This window comes from Poecilia mexicana, unplaced genomic scaffold (genome assembly GCF_051168715.1).
Source record: "Poecilia mexicana isolate PSO_F unplaced genomic scaffold, ASM5116871v1 scaffold_8, whole genome shotgun sequence".
NCBI classification, from domain to species: Eukaryota; Metazoa; Chordata; class Actinopteri; order Cyprinodontiformes; family Poeciliidae; genus Poecilia; species Poecilia mexicana.
The window spans coordinates 17,730,209-17,748,076 of NW_028263377.1; the positions used below are offsets into that span (position 1 = coordinate 17,730,209).

At 40.3% G+C, this 17,868-nt stretch overlaps 1 protein-coding gene across 3 annotated transcripts in view; it reads left to right on the forward strand.

The window, feature by feature from the left end:
• Positions 1 to 17,868, forward strand: part of sdk2a (sidekick cell adhesion molecule 2a) — a 46,709-nt gene that overhangs the window by 12,242 nt on the left and 16,599 nt on the right. For 2 of the 3 annotated variants that reach the window (XM_088008395.1, XM_088008396.1), the window contains 18 exons: positions 883 to 994; positions 1,879 to 2,069; positions 2,291 to 2,374; positions 2,500 to 2,694; positions 3,153 to 3,728; positions 5,007 to 5,109; positions 5,900 to 6,076; positions 6,483 to 6,619; positions 7,264 to 7,411; positions 8,566 to 8,706; positions 9,006 to 9,187; positions 13,584 to 13,699; positions 13,936 to 14,131; positions 14,246 to 14,344; positions 15,269 to 15,460; positions 15,589 to 15,710; positions 15,843 to 15,952; positions 17,059 to 17,209. In XM_088008395.1, the coding sequence (XP_087864521.1) occupies positions 883 to 994; positions 1,879 to 2,069; positions 2,291 to 2,374; positions 2,500 to 2,694; positions 3,153 to 3,728; positions 5,007 to 5,109; positions 5,900 to 6,076; positions 6,483 to 6,619; positions 7,264 to 7,411; positions 8,566 to 8,706; positions 9,006 to 9,187; positions 13,584 to 13,699; positions 13,936 to 14,131; positions 14,246 to 14,344; positions 15,269 to 15,460; positions 15,589 to 15,710; positions 15,843 to 15,952; positions 17,059 to 17,209 (3,032 nt within the window). The remainder of the gene's footprint in view (positions 1 to 882; positions 995 to 1,878; positions 2,070 to 2,290; positions 2,375 to 2,499; positions 2,695 to 3,152; positions 3,729 to 5,006; positions 5,110 to 5,899; positions 6,077 to 6,482; positions 6,620 to 7,263; positions 7,412 to 8,565; positions 8,707 to 9,005; positions 9,188 to 13,583; positions 13,700 to 13,935; positions 14,132 to 14,245; positions 14,345 to 15,268; positions 15,461 to 15,588; positions 15,711 to 15,842; positions 15,953 to 17,058; positions 17,210 to 17,868) is intronic. The other variant, XM_088008397.1, reaches the window with a different exon arrangement.

The window sequence follows — 17,868 nt, forward strand, 5'->3', positions numbered from 1 at the left end:
TTAAGCTGTTACACCAAATCTTTATCAATTTTTTAAATTACATTTCTATGCAAAACCCTTTTGGAGTAAAATAGGTTTACCGATTACTCGAGGTATTGAAATGCGAGGCTGGTCCGTAGCTTAACCAACAGCAGTAATAAGCCTCAGAAGGTCTGCGTCGACATTTAGAGGCAGTGTTTGAGGTGGAAGCTTTGTTACAACGCTGCTGAGATTAAACACCGAGCCATGAAGGGGCGAGACTCACAATGAGGTGGCACGGAATAACATTACTAATAATAAAAAGTTGATTAGGAACCTTATTAACCTGCGCTCGCCCTGAAAATCGAGCACCCCACAAAAACATGGCCGCACAACACACGCGTACAGCACACCGTAAGCGTGCAATCACTCAAACACCATATGAGTTCACCGGCCCATAGCCGTTCCTCCCGGGAGGCGGGGCTGGAGGGGGGTGGGGTAGGGGAGCAGAAATGAGATCAGATTCAGAGAGAGATCACTGATTGAGGGCAGTGAATCGATGGATGGCTGGAGGCTCCGTGAAACCAGTGAGTGATGGTGCTGCATTTAATCGCTTTTTGTGTTTGTCTCAATTACATTACATAATAGCTTCTAACACCTGGTCTAACACCTTGAACAGGGAAATGCTGTGTGGGGCACAAAAAGAGGATCCTAGAGTACAGACAGCGGTGTTAATAGTTGGCTTATAGAAAACTGGCTGCCTGCTGGCGATAGTGACAGACTGTCAGTCTACGTGTAAGGACCCAGTCATGCTCAGCTGGCTGCATCAGGCAGATGCACAGGCTACATCAGATGTTGGAGCGCTTTTATAGATTGGTTTCACTTTTTTGTCTGTGTGTGTGTGTGTTTCAATGAATGCAATAGATGTTGGAGGACCTGCAGACCCCATCGCCCCCTCCATCATCATCCCTCCAAAGAACACCACGGTAACGGTGGGAAGAAATGATGCCGTCATGGAGTGCGTTGCCAATGCAAGGTAAGTATTCACAAAAAGAAACGCGGTTGGAGGGAAAAGGACAAAAAAAAAAAAAATATATATATATATATATATATATATATATATATATATATATATATACATACACTGCTCAAAAAAAGTAAAGGGAACACTCAAATAACACATCCTAGATCTGAATGAATGAAATATTCTCATTGAATACTTTGTTCTGTACAAAGTTGAATGTGCTGACAACAAAATCACACAAAAATCATCAATGGAAATTAAATTTATTAACCAATGGAGGCCTGGATTTGGAGCCACACACAAAATTAAAGTGAAATGTTCCCTTTATTTTTTTGAGCAGTATATATATATATATATATATATATATATATATATATATATATATATATATGTATATGTATAGATATATATGTACATGTATGTATATGTATATATATATATATATATATATATATATATATATATATATATATATATATATATATATATATATACATATATATACACACATACATGGAGATGATCGAATCTCTACTTTTATCTCTCCTCAACATCAGATATTGTGATTTAAATGAGTCCGGAAATCTTTTGTTTGAACATGATCGAAAAAGTGTTTTGCACATCTCTCGTTTTGTACCTCTCCTCCATTCTTCCCTTTGATTCAAGGCTTTGCTCTGCTCTCCCTATCTCGCGCGGTCCCGGCTCTGAATTCTGACTATTATCTCCAATTCAAAGATTTAATCAGAATGACAGATGTATCAAATTTCACCCTCAACGCTCTTTAACCTTGAAACAGCATAAAAGTTTGTATTAATGTCACGTTCTCTATCTCTTGCTCTCTTTTTTCCCCCTTCCTTTTCATCTTTTTTTTGTCTCTCTCTTTCTCTCTCTTTTAGGCCTCTTGTTAAAATGAGCATCACTTGGAGGAAAGACGGCGTAGTGGTCAATACAGGAATCAGGAATTTTGGTCGCCGGCTTGTGATCAGTTTGCCTGCGGTCAGAGATAGCGGCTACTACGAGTGCGAGGCATCTCTTCGCAGTAGCAGCGTCCCCTCGGTCACCGCTGGCGCCTACCTGCATGTTCTTGGTAATTAAAACACAGCTGTCACTTCAGTCCCACTCAGAGCAGCTGGGTATTGCCTCAGCATGCTCGCTCCTGTCTTGAGAGTATTTAGAGTCAGATTCTTAGACCACCACGAGTAATTTAAGTGACGTTGTGTACGACAGAGAAGGGTTGAATGAAAATTTGCTTTCAAGATCATTTGTAAAATGTTTTAAAGAAGCTGTGCTTTTGTCCTTCTGAAACAGAATATCCTGTGTTCATAAAAGAGCCACCAAGTCACATCACCGCAGAAATGGAGAAGGTGGTAGATATACCCTGTCAGGCACGAGGTCAGTCAGTTTCTTCTGCTATTGGATGAGCGAAAGGCAAAGAAAGCATAAAAATCTAGCAAAAAAAAAAAACCAAAACAAACAAGTAGACATCATGTTGAGGAGGTAAATCTTTTTTTCTGCAGGAACGCCTCAGCCAGACATTATGTGGTATAAAGATGCAGTGCCTATCAGCCCAGTGAAGATCCCCAGGTACAAGGTGCTGGTTGGAGGCAGCCTGCAGATCAACGGCCTCCTGCCGGACGACACTGGGATGTTTCAGTGCTTCGCCCGCAATCTCGCAGGAGAAATCCAGACAAACACCTACTTGGCCGTTACAAGTACGCCTCTTTGGAAATTCTCATTTCTTCCTCAGTCTTTGCATTTCCGAACTCGCAAATCTGATCCTCTTGTCTTATTTCTAATCCTCTTTCGTCGCGCTCCCCATCTTCTCTCCGACACCCATCTATCTATATATCGCCATGGCAGTGACAGACTTCTAACACTGGAAGCTTGCGCAATTATTGCCCTATTTTTTGAATTAGACTCTGAGCAGGAGAAGCAGTGAGATGAGAGCGGCTTGTCAGAGTCTTGGAGCTGTCGCTGGGAATGAGACCTGACGGCTGCCCTCTTTGTCAAGTCTATTAAGCTCTCAGCTGCCGCCTGCTTTATTAGGGACAAAGCTGTTTATGTCTCTCATTATCATTTCTGTCTCACCTGATTTTCTTTAAATATATGCGTGCTTCTTTGTGTGTGTGTCTGCGTGTGTGTGTGTGTGTGTGTGGCTGATCCCACCCAGGTATTGCTCCCAACATCACCGCTGGCCCCTCTGACAGCGCGGTGATTGATGGCATGTCAGTCATTCTGCATTGTGAGACCTCAGGAGCCCCGCGCCCAGCCATCACCTGGCAGAAAGGTGCGTGGGCTAACAGTGTGAGCTTCCTTGTGGGGCGGTTATTATGCAGCTTTTTTTTTGTCTTTACTTGCCAAAGTTACACAAGACCTACAGAAAAGATCCACAATATAAATGCTCCCCAGCTAATCTTTATCTTTTTACTTCTGTTGCACTATTTACACTCCTATTATGCCACTCTGACATTTCTCCAATGCCCTAATCGCTCTTTCCGTGTGCCCCACCATGTCCTCCCCTCTTTTGCTCCCTGTCCTCCTTCCGAAACCATCAATCACTCCTGCCCCTTCCCTGCAGGTGAACGCGTCTTGGCTAGCGGCTCAGTCCAGCTGCCTAGGTTCACCCTGCTTGAGTCAGGCAGCCTGCTCATAAGCCCCTCCCACCTGTCTGATGCCGGTACCTACACCTGCATGGCCAGCAACTCGCGGGGCATTGATGAGGCCTCAGCTGACCTCGTGGTGTGGGGTAAGCTTAAATGAAGCAGGTCTAACCCGCTCGAATAGCCACAGTTGGCATTAGAAATGTCTTCACCAATACAGTGGGGAAGTAAGTATTAAAAAAAGATCATTATTTTTCTCATAATATACGTTTCGCATCAGATGTCAGTGAAACTAAAGTAGTCCACTCATTCAAAGAAATCTAATCAAATAGCTCAGTAAATTAAAGCAGATACTTTTCTGTAAAATCAGCCTTTTTTTTCTATTTGAGACCAAATCATTTTTCTGTTTGTTTTACCATGCTGTTGAAAATCATTATTTAATCAAGATAAAAATGTACCCTTTCAAAATCAAGCTTCTGAGCGCTGAAATCCTGACAGTTTTCTGCATACCTGCTGCATCGCTCGGTATTTGCACTGAAAATTACACAGGGTAGGAAAGATAGTGCTCCGTATAATGAGCCCAATCCTTTCTAGTCAACATCAGAAGGAAGGAAAAGAAAAATACCAATCTCATTGACAAGCAGTCAAAAAAGAAGGAAGTTGTTCAGGGATGCTAAAGTAGTTTGAGTGCCACTGTACTAGCAAAAACTATTTCAGGTTAAAAAAAAAGTCATTATTGCTGTTTGGTTCAGCTGCTTCACCTTGCTCAACATTGTCCATCACCTCACAGGTGTGACTTAAACACATGAAGTGTGACCACATTACAATACAAGCTAAAACGTCAACTGAAATCGGTCAATTTTTTTTAGAAAGCAATCCTGTTCCTGTAGCTGGTTTATTTCTAATTGATGAAAAGGAGACAAGTAAAAGTATGCAAAAGTAAAAGTATTTTGCTACAAATAAAAAGAAAGTTCTTTTGAGTATCATTGGTATCATAACATAAAGGCGGAAAGAGCAGAATTTTGCCTTAAAGTTGTCCTAACCAGGTTCTCGTTGCAATATTTCTCATAGAGATGTCAAAAAAAATAAAAATAAAAAATTAGCAGAAGAGATGCTCAGGTTTCAAAGGTCACTCATTGAAAGACCTTCATTTCCAAAAGGAAATTATGAGTAATACACTCAACCGCTAATTTTTAAGATATTCTAGTTATAATCACTAAGGTAACATAATCTTTTCACTGTAAATGAATGCAAACTATCAGTCCTTGAGCAGCCGTTGCAAAACACCCATTGAAATTACTGCGATGATTTATCCTGCTTCCGAGATACACCGAGTAAAAGATAAAATCCAGTCCACTAAGCTCTGTTAAATCCACTGTTCAAACATGTGGTCTCTGAGCACCAGCCTCTGGGTCTTTTCACAGCACGTACCCGCATCACTAAACCACCGCAAGACCAGAGTGTCATCAAGGGAACCAAGGCTGTCATGACCTGTGGCGTGACCCACGACCCCAGCGTCACCATGAGGTAACTTTCGCTCATTCGCGCTCCAAATTGATGGTCTGATCTACCATGAAGCATTTTCAATCTGGAAGACAAACTCAACCGAGAGTGGATTTAATTAGTTTATGAAATCTGGGCGCTATCTTGTGGTAATCCAGCCTTGGAAAGACTCCAGCGAGGAGATTCGGAAACTGAAGATCGGATTGAGGAATTAGTTCGTGGCCTCGCCTCGCTTCTGAGTCAGTCGTGAGCGCGACGGAGAACACGCAGCTGTCTCTGAGGGAGCAAAATGTCGTCTTGGGAGCCCAGTGATTAGAGTGCCTGTCACCTGTGGGCCTGCGACATTGATCAGATTGCAGGGTAAACAGATGAATATGTAAACAGCGTAATAACCTCAGACAGCGCCTTTAATTAAATGCAACACAGAGGAGATTAGCCGGAGAGCCCGAATAGCTGCAATTAATCACACTGGCTTGTGGCACTTGCATGCCTCGATGCATGCATAAGAGGGATCGTATGTGCGGGTGGATGTCTGACATGACATGGAGTGGAATGGTTGGATGATATGATGTGCGCTGTATGTGCGGCTGAGACGGAGAGAGAGAGAGATGTTTTTTTTTCCACATTCAGAACACTTTGTTACCCACTTCACAAGGCTTTTCATCAGTGTCAGCAGCTTCTGTGTTTGCCGTATGATCTGACACAAGGAAAACAGATTTACTGTCACAACACTCGGGAGTAAAGAGTGGAAAGGCACAAGCCGGTGTATGTGTCCCGGTGAATGTGCGTTTGACACGCTTCTCAATCCTGCCAGGTATGTGTGGGAGAAGAGCGGCTCGGTGATTGACGTGAACTCGTCGCCCCGCCTGCGCCTGGATCCTGACGGGACCCTCCACATCTCCCAGACGTGGTCGGGCGACATCGGAACATATACCTGCAGGGTGACCTCGGTGGGGGGCAACGATTCCCGTAGTGCCCACCTCCGAGTCAGGTCTGCACCTTATCTAACTGATCTTGATCTTGATGTCTGGACTTTTTTTTTCTCCTTTTTTTTTTCCTTCCCTACTTTAGTCTGGGGAGGTAATGATTGATGGCTGTTTTCTTCGCTGTTGCAATTTATTGTCGCTCCCCTCTGCAATCGATGAAACACCTTTAAAATCTACAATGGAAGACTCTCAGCTTAGCTGTCTAGTTCTGTTATTTATCCTGTCTGAATTAATAATTATAACAAAACTAAATTTATGTGTGCACTGTTTTTTTTTTTGTTTTGTTTTTTTGTTTTTTTTTTAGATCTGAGAGAAACTTTACAGGAATCACACAAAATCAGAAACTCAAAACACTTAAGCACATGATAATTATTGATCACTTGTTTCTCATAAACACACGTGTGCATACAGGCAACTGCCTCATGCTCCAGAGAACCCGGTGGCGATCCTGAGTAGCACAGAAAAGAGAGCCATTAACCTCACGTGGGCCCAGGCCTTCGATGGCAACAGCCCACTGATCCGGTATACCATGGAGGTCTCTGAAAACAGTAAGCCTTCACTTTAAATTCTTCTTGTTTGTAATTTCAGAAGTCAAGTTTCTTCTTCTTTCTTGTGTGATGTACAAATTTGCAGCCCCTTTATTATATTACGTCTCTATTGTTTCCCTTAAATTGCCAGCTGCATCCTTTCATGCCTTTTGCAATCAGTGTAACTGAATTGCCTCACCCATCGGTTCCATGGGAACTAAATTGTGTTGATGTCCAATGCTCCTATCTCCTTTTTTTTTTTTTAATCTTTCTTCCTCCGGATAAAATCAAAGTTATGATGTTTTCACCCGTAGAGGCTAAATTGTTCGACCATTTCTCATTTAAGCTTTGGTTAAATTGAGAAAATGACAACTCATTAAAAAGAAAATGGATCTGAGGATGCAGATGGGATCTGGGTTTTAGATAATTGAATTGCAATCTGATCTTTAGAGGGAGTGCATGCAAAATAAATGACTTGTTTGTATAGGTGACTGCAATATTATTACAGAAAATGAAGCAATAATATAGCACAGAATTCAAATTTGAGTTTGCCTGCACACAGGAGATGCTCCTGAAAATTTCCTCAGCCTGAGAAAAAAAAAAAACGCTTTAATATTTAGTGTGTTTTGCTCACACCTCGCTTTGTCTCATGTTTTCTATCTCAGATGCCCCTTGGACGGTACTGTTGGCTAACATTGAGCCTGAGTCGACAGGGGTGGTTGTCGGCGGCCTCATCCCAGCACGTTCCTACCAGTTCCGCCTGTGTGCTGTCAACGACGTCGGCAGAGGACAGTTCAGCAAAGAGACGGATCGGTGGGTGCTCAAAAATCCCTAAAACACCAATCGGAGTCTATATAACTTAATTTGAACAGTGGTCCGGAGAAAAGTATTGCACTTGGAGGGCTTATATTGCCCTGGAACAACTCGTTCTCCCCCTAGATTTTATCTTGGCAGTTCAATAGAGAATCCTGTAAGACCACTTTTTTTTTTTTTTCCCCCCCAAATCTTCGCTCTTACGCAATTGAGGGAGAGATGAACCAGCTTTCGGTCGGACCATATTTTTTCAAGATATAAGTGTGAATGAGCTTAAAATGTGCTTTGAGAAGATTTGATGGGTGCCCTGACCCAGCTTCCTCTCTTTCCTTCATATTAACTGTCGTCGCTGTGCTTCACGAGTGAAATAAACCGAGGCTTTGAAGAGGCGCGGACCCAGAATCTCAGGTGGATTCTGTCGATTAGCGAGACCAAACAATCTCATAAAGGGCAAACTCAAACAGGATCTGATGTTATTCGCCTGTACACACAACTGTTTGACATGGCCCTTGTCAACATTCCCTTCTTTTACACCTGCAAGTGAAAGCAACCACATACCATCACAGTGCTTTTGTTACCAGCGCTCATTTACAGAATCCCCTGGTGAATTCGCCAAAACAAGGGGAGAAGACGGAGACGGGGGGTTTCTGCATCTGTGAGAGCAACACTTTTCCAAGGCACTTCTTTGATCCTAAACACTCTGCTTTATCTCCTCCAGAGGGGCTGCTCCGGCACGTTGGGAAGAAATCAAGATGTCATCTTAAATTGACTTAAAAGAAAAATCTTCATGGAGCTCTCCTTCTTGTTCCTCGCTATCATTCTCTCCATCGTGCTGCTCCACTTTCGCCAAGGCCTCTTTGATCTTTTCTCTGCCACAGCGAGTGGTCCCTCTGCGGACAGCAGTATGGGGAATATGTTTTAGGCTAAAACACGACCCTACTTCCACAACTTTTCTTCGTGGAGCTTTTTCCAAAAAAAAAAGAAAAAAAAAAAGAAATACAAAAGCAAGGCTTTATCATGACTTGATGCGCTATGATGAAATGGGATAGAAATATGCAGAAACGTGTGATAATTAATGCATGGCTTCTCTCCTTGTCTCTTCTTGTACCTCTCTTTCCTCTTTTGCTTTCTTTTTTTTTTTTTTTTCGCTGTAGACTGACTCTACCCGAGGAGCCTCCCAGCGCACCACCTCAAACTGTCATCGCAAGTGGCCGCACCAATCAGTCTATAATGATCCAGTGGCAGCCACCCCCAGAGAGCCATCAGAATGGGCCTCTTCAAGGCTACATCATCAGGTAAGAAAACCTGCCATTTCTTTTTTCTTTTCCAAGGATAGTTGCCCAGTCGGGTCAGTGCTGTTTGGACGAGTTAATAAATGTAATGCCAGTTTTTGTGTAACAATTTAGCTCAATGAGATGCATATATATATATATATATATATATATATATATATATATATATATATATATATATATATATATATATATATATATATATATATATATATATATGTTTTTTTTTATCTTACTAATCTTGTTGCCTGACTATATTGTCCTTGCCTCCCGCGTCCATCAATTACTCCCACTGCTGCCAGGTATTGTCTGTCAGGGCTTCCAGTCGATTGTCAGATGAAAAACATCACCAACCCTGACCAGAGCAGCCTGCTCCTGGAGGACCTCATCATCTGGACAAACTATGAGATTGAGGTGGCAGCCTACAACGGAGCAGGCACAGGCGTCTATAGCCATAAAGTCACAGAGTGGACCCTGCAAGGAGGTAAGAGCAACAAAAACAGGACTTGTAGGTTGTGCTGGCTCAAATAAAAGATTGTTTATGTGGATCAAAAGTTCCCTACTTAGAGGGAGTGCAGTTCATTTAGTTTTACATATTCCATTTACTTTATGTTTAAGTGGGGTTTTTTGGGGTTTTTTTGTCGGGGGTGGGGGGGCTTGATATTCAGCCTGCAGCATGAAATTTGTGCTTATAACTTAATGCAGTAATCTGGTTTTAATGATCAAATTAGGAGTTTTCTTGGGAGTTTTCACCGCAGTAGCATTAAGAAAGACACACCAGCGCCCACATCGTTAAGGCAGCACTATTTATGTTGCTTATTTTAGAAGTTTGCAGTCAGCACAGAAAAGCAGAGTTGAAAAGACATTGCTTGCTTGCCCTGTAGCATTTTTTTTAAGCTAAAACATCTTTATAGATGCTGCAACACTGTACAACACAAAGTTCATTACCTTATTACTCACAGCGTGTTAAGTTGTTTTTTTCTTTGTTTTGAAGTTTCTGCTTTTATTTTTTGTGTTAAGAATTCCGTAAAGTTTGTGACAAAATATAGAAAACATATTTTTAATGGAGTTGATCACCTTAGTTTTCAGTTAATACCTATTTGGGAATTAGCTGGTTGGTGCTGCTTTAGAACAACCAGAAGAGAAGATTATTTCTGTCAGTTTTGTTTTTGTTTTTGGTTTTTTTGTAGTTCTTTTTATATATATATATATATATAGATTTTTTTTTGTAGTTCTTTTTTTATATATATATAGAGTCATCTAAAATAATCTAAGCTGTTTTTAAAAGATGATCTAACTAGAGGGGGAGGAGACTTTCCAAATGAGTCTAGCCCACTTTATTAAATCCTAAATTATCTATGATTTTCAACATTTTTGATTCAGTTTTACTTGGCACGCCCAGGCCTGATCACTGCCAGACCTTTAGAAAAAGGACATCAATTAAACATAACATCTCTGACATCAGGAAGTAGGCTGATCTCCATTACAAAAAGCAGAAGGTCATGCTCTGATCTAGAAAACATTCAAGAAAAAATGAGAAATAAATCAGCAATATCTATCAGTCTGCAAAAGGTTCACAAAACGATTCACCGAGGCTTTTGGTCTCTAGCAAACCACAATGAGGGCCATTAACCACAAATTGAAAAAAAAAAGATGGAAAAGTGGTCAATCTTCCCCGGAGTTGCTGCCTACCGCAATTACCATCAGTGATTTTTCCAGCTGGTTGCAAAGGAACCAATGCAACCAAAAGATCAGAAAAACCTGTTACACATTTGGCAGGACACATCATGATGATCCATCAAGACTTTCAGTGAGACGGTTTTCATTGCCGATTTAATATCACAATGACGATTAATCAGTGGAACCATGAGTTAGACTTTCAATGACCAAATTATGTAGGATAATGCCTGGCCATGATCTTGAGCTCAGTATTGTAGCAGGACAGTCATTTCAAGCACACCAGGATTCTACATGTAAATTACTCCAATGTGGTTGAATTATAGCAATTCTACATTGAACATGGTGGCAGAATTCCTCCACAGTGACGTAAAAGACTAATTAGCAGTTACTTCAAATGCTTGATGGCGTTTTTTTGCAACCTATAGTCATCCCCCCCCCCTAAAATTAATGAAACTATCATTTGAAAACTGCATATTTTATTAACTCTGGATGTTATAGTCTGATTTAAGCCTTGTTTGGTGAGCTGAAACAAGGTTAACAAAACTATAATATGGAAGTGAGAATAAATCTGTAAGAGAGCAAAACCTCTTTACTGCACTGTACAGTTGTTTGCTTTGTTATCTGCTGTTTGAGGACACAACACTTGACATTCATCTTTTGTGCTTAGGAGAGTATTTTTTTATATCTGAATGATTCATGGATCTGAGTTAACTGGCTGAACAAACAAAAGAAACACATTCGTCTAAAAATGGTTGAGTACCTTGTCCACGCTTAGTTAAACAAGCAGGTAAGGTTCAAAGAAAACATTGAACGACCGCCAACCTGAGAAGAACTATTGATTAAGACCATCTCCCCGATCATTCGGAGATTTAGCTCCCTGGAAACCAAATGATCAATTCCAACAACAATTTTATATGTATTTTTTTATTTATTTATTTTTTTTTTTTTTGTGGGGTGGGGGGGGGATTTTACCTTTTTTTTTCTTTCTCAACTTGAGGCAAACTTTAAAGACTTTCTCTCAACCATGATTTTCTTGCTACTCCTCCTTAAAGTCCTGATGTAGGGAGTGCACAATAAATGCTCGTTGTGTTGACTATTTTTTCCACCCGAGTTGTGGATCTCTGCAGCTCCTCCACAGGTACCATCTTGGCTGCTTCCGTGTGTAGGACGGCCATGTCTTTGCAGATTTGCAACTGTGCCATAGGTTTTACATTTGTGAAAAATTGGATTGAACAGCGCTGCAGGGTATGTCTGATGATATTTTATCATCTATCCCTCCTTTAAACTTTACCCACATCTTTACTCTGTTACTGGTTCCTGGATTAATTTACTCAGCCAAGCAACTGTTTTACTGGATCGTATTAATTTGATATTGGATTACGCAGTTTTAGTACTAAAACAAAAGGTTCAAAAACTTTGATTATGTTTAACTTGTACCACGCTCTGCCAAAACATGCACCTAATCTACGGCCAAATAATTTGTCAATGATATTCAGACTTGTAACAACTTGTGAGTTGAGAAATGTTTATTTATAACGAATAATTAAAAAAGTTTGTTGGACTTTCTTAGAACATATTTAATTAATCCTGTCAACCAAATGCTAATTTGGCTGACAAGTGTCACTCTTGTGTCATACCTCTCCATGGTTCTTAAGGATTTGGTTTAGAATGATTTGTTCTTCATTTGTTCATGCTGAGTAAAGTAATTAGAACTTTCCTTTCGCATGCCGTGGTACCGTCATGCCTACTGATTCAAATATACTCGTCTTCCTTTCTCTCTCTTGTGAGGATCAGAGTCACAGTTACTATAAACCACCAAAATCTATGTTGCTTCCAGAAGGAGCTAAGCTTCAAAATGCCTGGCTTTTTAGAAAATAATGAGGCTCAGCCTTTTAAATCGCACATTCCCACAGTGACTGTCAATAGCATTTTATTATTGAGTATAAATCTGAACACTAATAGGAGCGATTCATAAAAATTAAAAAAAAAGCTTCGAACAAACAAGAAAACAAGGAATACTGACAACCCGGCCTTTGCTTGGTTTGGTAAATGTCTTGGCCAGTCACATCAAAGTTAATATGTAGTTTGAAATCCTGCAACAGCCTTTACCATATGGAACACCTCAAGCGTTGCATATTTTATGCATTTTTAGGCCTTTTAAAATTCTGGAAGACCAAACAGACTCATAACTGTGAATCCCTGTCATGGTAAATCAAGTGTTTCAAGGAAAACGGTGCATCACTAAATATTTTCAGGTGCTCACACACACAAAAAAGAATGAATAAATAAATAAAGCGCCCGTAAGAGTTCCTCTACCTACTGAAAAATATTTTTTCTTCCACTGCACATTGTCTGTTGTTATTAGTAAAGGAATGGCATTTATTTCTGCCAATCTGTCACAGTCAGATTAGAAAATACTTCACATGTTTCAGGAATAATGGATTCTGTTGTGAATTTTTTTTTTTTAAATTAACACTCTCTGTGAGATACCCGCTTAATTTACAAGTCAAAGATCTTAATAAGCTTTAATGTGGTGCTACATTTCTTATAAAACAAAAGACTGGTGTTTAGGAAAAACCTTAAGTGTTTAGTTTTTTGTATATTTTGCCTCAACTGCAAAAAAATGGATTTCATCATCTGAGCTGTTTTATTGGATAACGCCAATAAGATAGGTGTTTACGTTGTTCAGCTAAACATTCAGCAATTGTTGTTGGGTTTGTTTGGTTTTTTTTTTTCTATTCCCCTGAATAATTAAATCTGGATCAGTGTTAACATTTAGATGGGATTTTGAGAGAATTCAGAGAGGACATCAGGACTGATATGGTCCCATCAGCGTCATTAATGTGCAACTCACTAACTGTTTTCCGGTGTTACATCAGGATGGCGTGCTCACTTCAAACAAACCGCTGCAGGGTTTACCTGGAAGCCGCCTGAGGCAGTCGCTCTCACACCCCGTTCGACTGCCGTGTTCTTACCTTCCCAAATGAGCTAATATCGAGGTTCCCTCACCCCGATTCTCACGCTTCGAATGGAAGTCCGGTCTGAAAAGAATAGCTCTTGTAAAATTCCAAGTCCCGCTTTCCCCCCACCCCCATCTCATTACTATTCCTCTTTCTTTTCATCTCTTTGCTTGTCTCCCCGTGTCTTCTCTAATCCCTATGCCTCCCTGAATCTCTTGTTTTCTCCTCTCTTTGGATCAGTGCCCACTGTGCCACCGGGAAACGTACAAGCTGAAGCTGTCAACTCCACCACTGTGCGTTACACCTGGAGTGCCCCAAGTCCTCAGTTTATCAATGGAATCAACCAAGGATACAAGGTGAGCACCTCCGTTCTGTCAACTAGTGCACTCTAGTGGCTAGTGGTAGCAGGGCAGTCTTTTGCCTTCATCTGATAAAGAACTAATAATATATCATTGTGCTGAAAATCTCATTATTCAGCTTGTCATGAGCTTAATTATTGTTAATTGCTTGCGATAACTTCTTCTATTTTTTTTTTTGTATTATTTTTAATTACTTGCACAATGTTCCGTGTTTTCTATCGCCTCATTTCCAGCTCTTGGCATGGGAACCCAGTCGCTCTAACGAGGTCACGGCGGTTATGGTGCGGCCCAACTTTCAGGACAGCGTGCATGTGGGTTACATCTCTGGCCTTAAAAAGTTCACAGAATACTACACTTCGGTGTTATGCTTCACTACCCCTGGAGATGGGCCCCGTAGCCCCCCTCAGCGGATACGAACACATGAGGATAGTATGTATTTTTTGTTTAAATGCGAGGTTTTGTTCAGATTTAATTTAACTAAAATATCATTGAAAAGAGTGATGTTTTGGGGCCTGATTCGATTTTTGCTTGTTCTGTTTTTAGCCCCAGGTGCCGTAGGACACCTTAGTTTCACAGACATCCTGGACACGTCATTAAAGGTCAGCTGGAAGGAGCCACAAGAGAAAAACGGCATCCTTACAGGTAGCTAAAAAGTGTAATGTGTCGGTGCTTTGCAAAATGACTTAAATCCTCCGAACTTTTCCAAGTTTGTCTCGTTACAAACTTCAATGTACTATATTGTTGAGGTGAAGATGTGAGCAACACTACCCCCTTTATCACCAACCAGAATGTGTTGGCTGGTTAATAAAGTAGAGGGAGAGGGAGTTCAGTACCTCAACTGTCACAGGAGTTTTGACCTTTCCAGATCTTTGCCACTCTCCATGCACCTGTAGATTGCATGTCTTACTTTTGATTTATTTTTTTTCTAGCACCTCCAATTACACCCTGACTTTGTTTTTAGTTCATGTTCTCCTTGTCTACTTTCTCAGTTTAGGCGCTTGAGTAGATTTGGATTTACTCTGTTCTTTTTTTTTTTATGTTTGGATGATGGATTGACCGAACAGACGTTTTTTTTTTTTTGTTGTTTTTTTCCCCTTTTGATGTGTTTCATAACTTAACTCTGCTTTAACCTTCTCTACAACTTTATCACCAACCTTTATGTTGTACTTTGATCTTTATAATCCTGATTGTTCCCTCATGTATTTCTAAAAAAAAAAAAAAAAAAAAAAAAAGAAAAACCTCTGAAGTCTTCACAGAACAGTTGTGTATTGAGATGAAATCCTACTCGTGGATTATTTTCACTAATGAGGTAGCTTCTTAAGGCATGTGTCATTTTAGGTCAACTTCACAATTATTCACGTCTCTGTGCTGGTCTGTCATATAAAGTCCTAATAAAGTAGATTGAAATGTGTGGTGGTAACAAGACAATACTTCAAGAAATTGAAGTGAACACTTCAGAGCCCTTTTTTATGTTACTGAAATCTCAGAAGATCAGTTTTGTTTTGTTTTGTTTTGTTTTTGTTTTTTGTTTTTGTTTATGTTACAGTATTTTAAAATGTATTCCAGGGTATCGTATCTCCTGGGAGGAGTTCAACAGGACCAACACCAGAGTGACCCATTACTTGCCCAACCTGACTCAGGAGTATAAGGTTACAGGACTCACTGCACTCACTACTTACACCATTCAAGTGGCGGCCATGACTTCCAAAGGCCAAGGTCAGCTTTCCGCATCGACCATATCGTCCGGTGTGCCTCCAGGTCAGTGTTCTAATGAGAGCTGAGAAGTGACATGACAATTACAGAAACTGATTGGACAAGAAGCCGGCTTCTTTTCTGCCGTGACACATGATCTGTTTGCTGGTTCCCTCTAAATCTTCTTTGAGCAGAGCTGCCCGGTCCTCCCACCAACTTGGCCATCTCTAACATCGGCCCACGTTCGGTCAGCCTGCAGTTCAAACCAGGCTATGATGGCAAGACGTCGATTTCTCGCTGGTTGGTTGAAGCTCAGGTAAGACAAAATTCACCTTTATTTTAACTTCCAACAGCAGCGCATTCATTAACTGGATTTTTTTTTTTTTTTTTTTTTGTCAGTTTCATTTGCTTAGCTGCTTATGCAAGCTCATTTCCCTGTGCATTTCAGATTGGTGTAATTGGGGAAAACGAAGAGTGGCTGATGGTTCAGGAGCTGGCTAATGAACCTGATGCTAGGTCGCTGGAGGTCCTCGACCTAAACCCTTACACTTTTTACAGGTGCACACATGCATACCAACAAACTCTTACACTCATGCAATGCATATAAAAAGCATCCTCCCGACTTCACTCAAATTTAACTGAAAATGTCTTTATTCTTCCGCCCCGTATTTTACTCCTCAGTTTAAATTGGTTGCCTTTTGGTACTACCGTTTTTTTTAAGTTGTATGTTTAAAAACACAGTATATCACAAAAGGTTCTAAATGACTTTGCTAAAGGTACTTCATATTTTGTTTTATTAGAATCACAAATTTCAATGTACGTTAATGTGATTTGATGTTTTGGACCAACACAAAGCAGCATATTATTATAAGTTGAAAGGATAATTATGCAATTCTTTCTACACACATTGATTTTTTATTTTTATCTTTATTCTTTTTTTGGGATAGGCTATGATGCTTGCATATTGTGTCCACTTTAAGCTGATAATCCTAAATAAAATTCAGAGCAGACAGTTGCCTTCGGAAATAAAATTTGGAAATAGTGTTAATTTCTATGTAATTATTCAGTTTAAATAGAGTTCTTCTATGAAAGATCCAAATGTTTGCAAAGGAACATTATTTAAAAAATAGAGAACATAGTGGACAGTAAAAAGTTCACCTCCTAGCAGGACAAAAATAGTAAAGCCAGAGATGCATTGGAAAGTATTGATAGGTTAAATTAGAGACCTAGATCAATCATGTTTTTCCACTTCACAGTTATGCCTTGTATTGTTGTCTCACATAAAAATCCCAATCATATTCACACATGAAAATATGTCTTTGTCTCTAACATAACAAAACCTAAGATAATCCGGTAACACTTTATTTGAAAGGGGTTGAATAAGACTGACATGGCACTGTCATAAACACCTGTCATGAACATGAATAAGCCTTCATGAATATTTATGACTGTTGTCATAAAGTGTCATTTTAATACAAAGTTGACATTATGCAAAATGTCCTTGGCATATGAATACCTTTGGAGGCACTCTCAATGTCATAGCATTGTTAAAGTACAGTGACTATCTTATGTGAGGGTTTTTTTTGTTTGTTTTCCTTTTCATATTAAACAGTATGGATGGCTGAGAGGTTATGTCTGCTAACAGCAGGTTTCATTTATTTCAGGTTCAGGATGCGTCAGGTCAACATTGTTGGCACCAGTCCTCCCAGTCAGCCGTCCAGGAAGATCCAGACGCTTCAAGCTCCTCCAGACATCTCCCCTGCCAACGTGACCCTGCGCACAGCCAGTGAGACCAGCCTGTGGCTTCGCTGGGTGGTAAGACTTCACTGCCTACTGGTCCTGATAAAAGCAGCGCGACACTGGGTAGTTTAATTAGATTTTCAGGGACATTCTTCAGATTTTGCGATGAACGATTTGAAATGGCTTATTTTCTTTTAACGTCTCTCTTGAGTATATGCTTTAAATGTAATGATGGGACTAAAAAGGAAATTGGCAAAATGTCCTTGAGTTGGTAGATAAGCTTAGTAAAAACTCGATTTAGGTGATTAGGTATTATAAAGTTTGACATTCAGTAACTTTTTCAGCTCTCGTTTTTGCACTATTGGGGCTTTTATTTTTTTTAATAAGATAAATGAGCACATGCAATATTACTGATAGGGATGTTGAAAGCTGAACATGCTGGTGTCCTTGGGATGCCTGCTTTCTGCATCAGCATTTGGCTGTGTATTCTTTACCACATCTGTCTATTACCATCCCTGCACCGGTGCTTAAGACATGAGTCACAGAGATTTGTCATATCACTGAAGCCATTGCAAGATTAAAAAGAGCGGATCTACCTGGATTTACAGAAACAGGGGGTTGTCAGCAGTGGAATCTGCTCTGCAGGCTGATGACGTAGCTTAATGACCGGCACTAAAGCTGGACGTTATAAAACCTCCAGCTTTCTTTAGGCTGCTGTTCAGAAAACCTAAAGT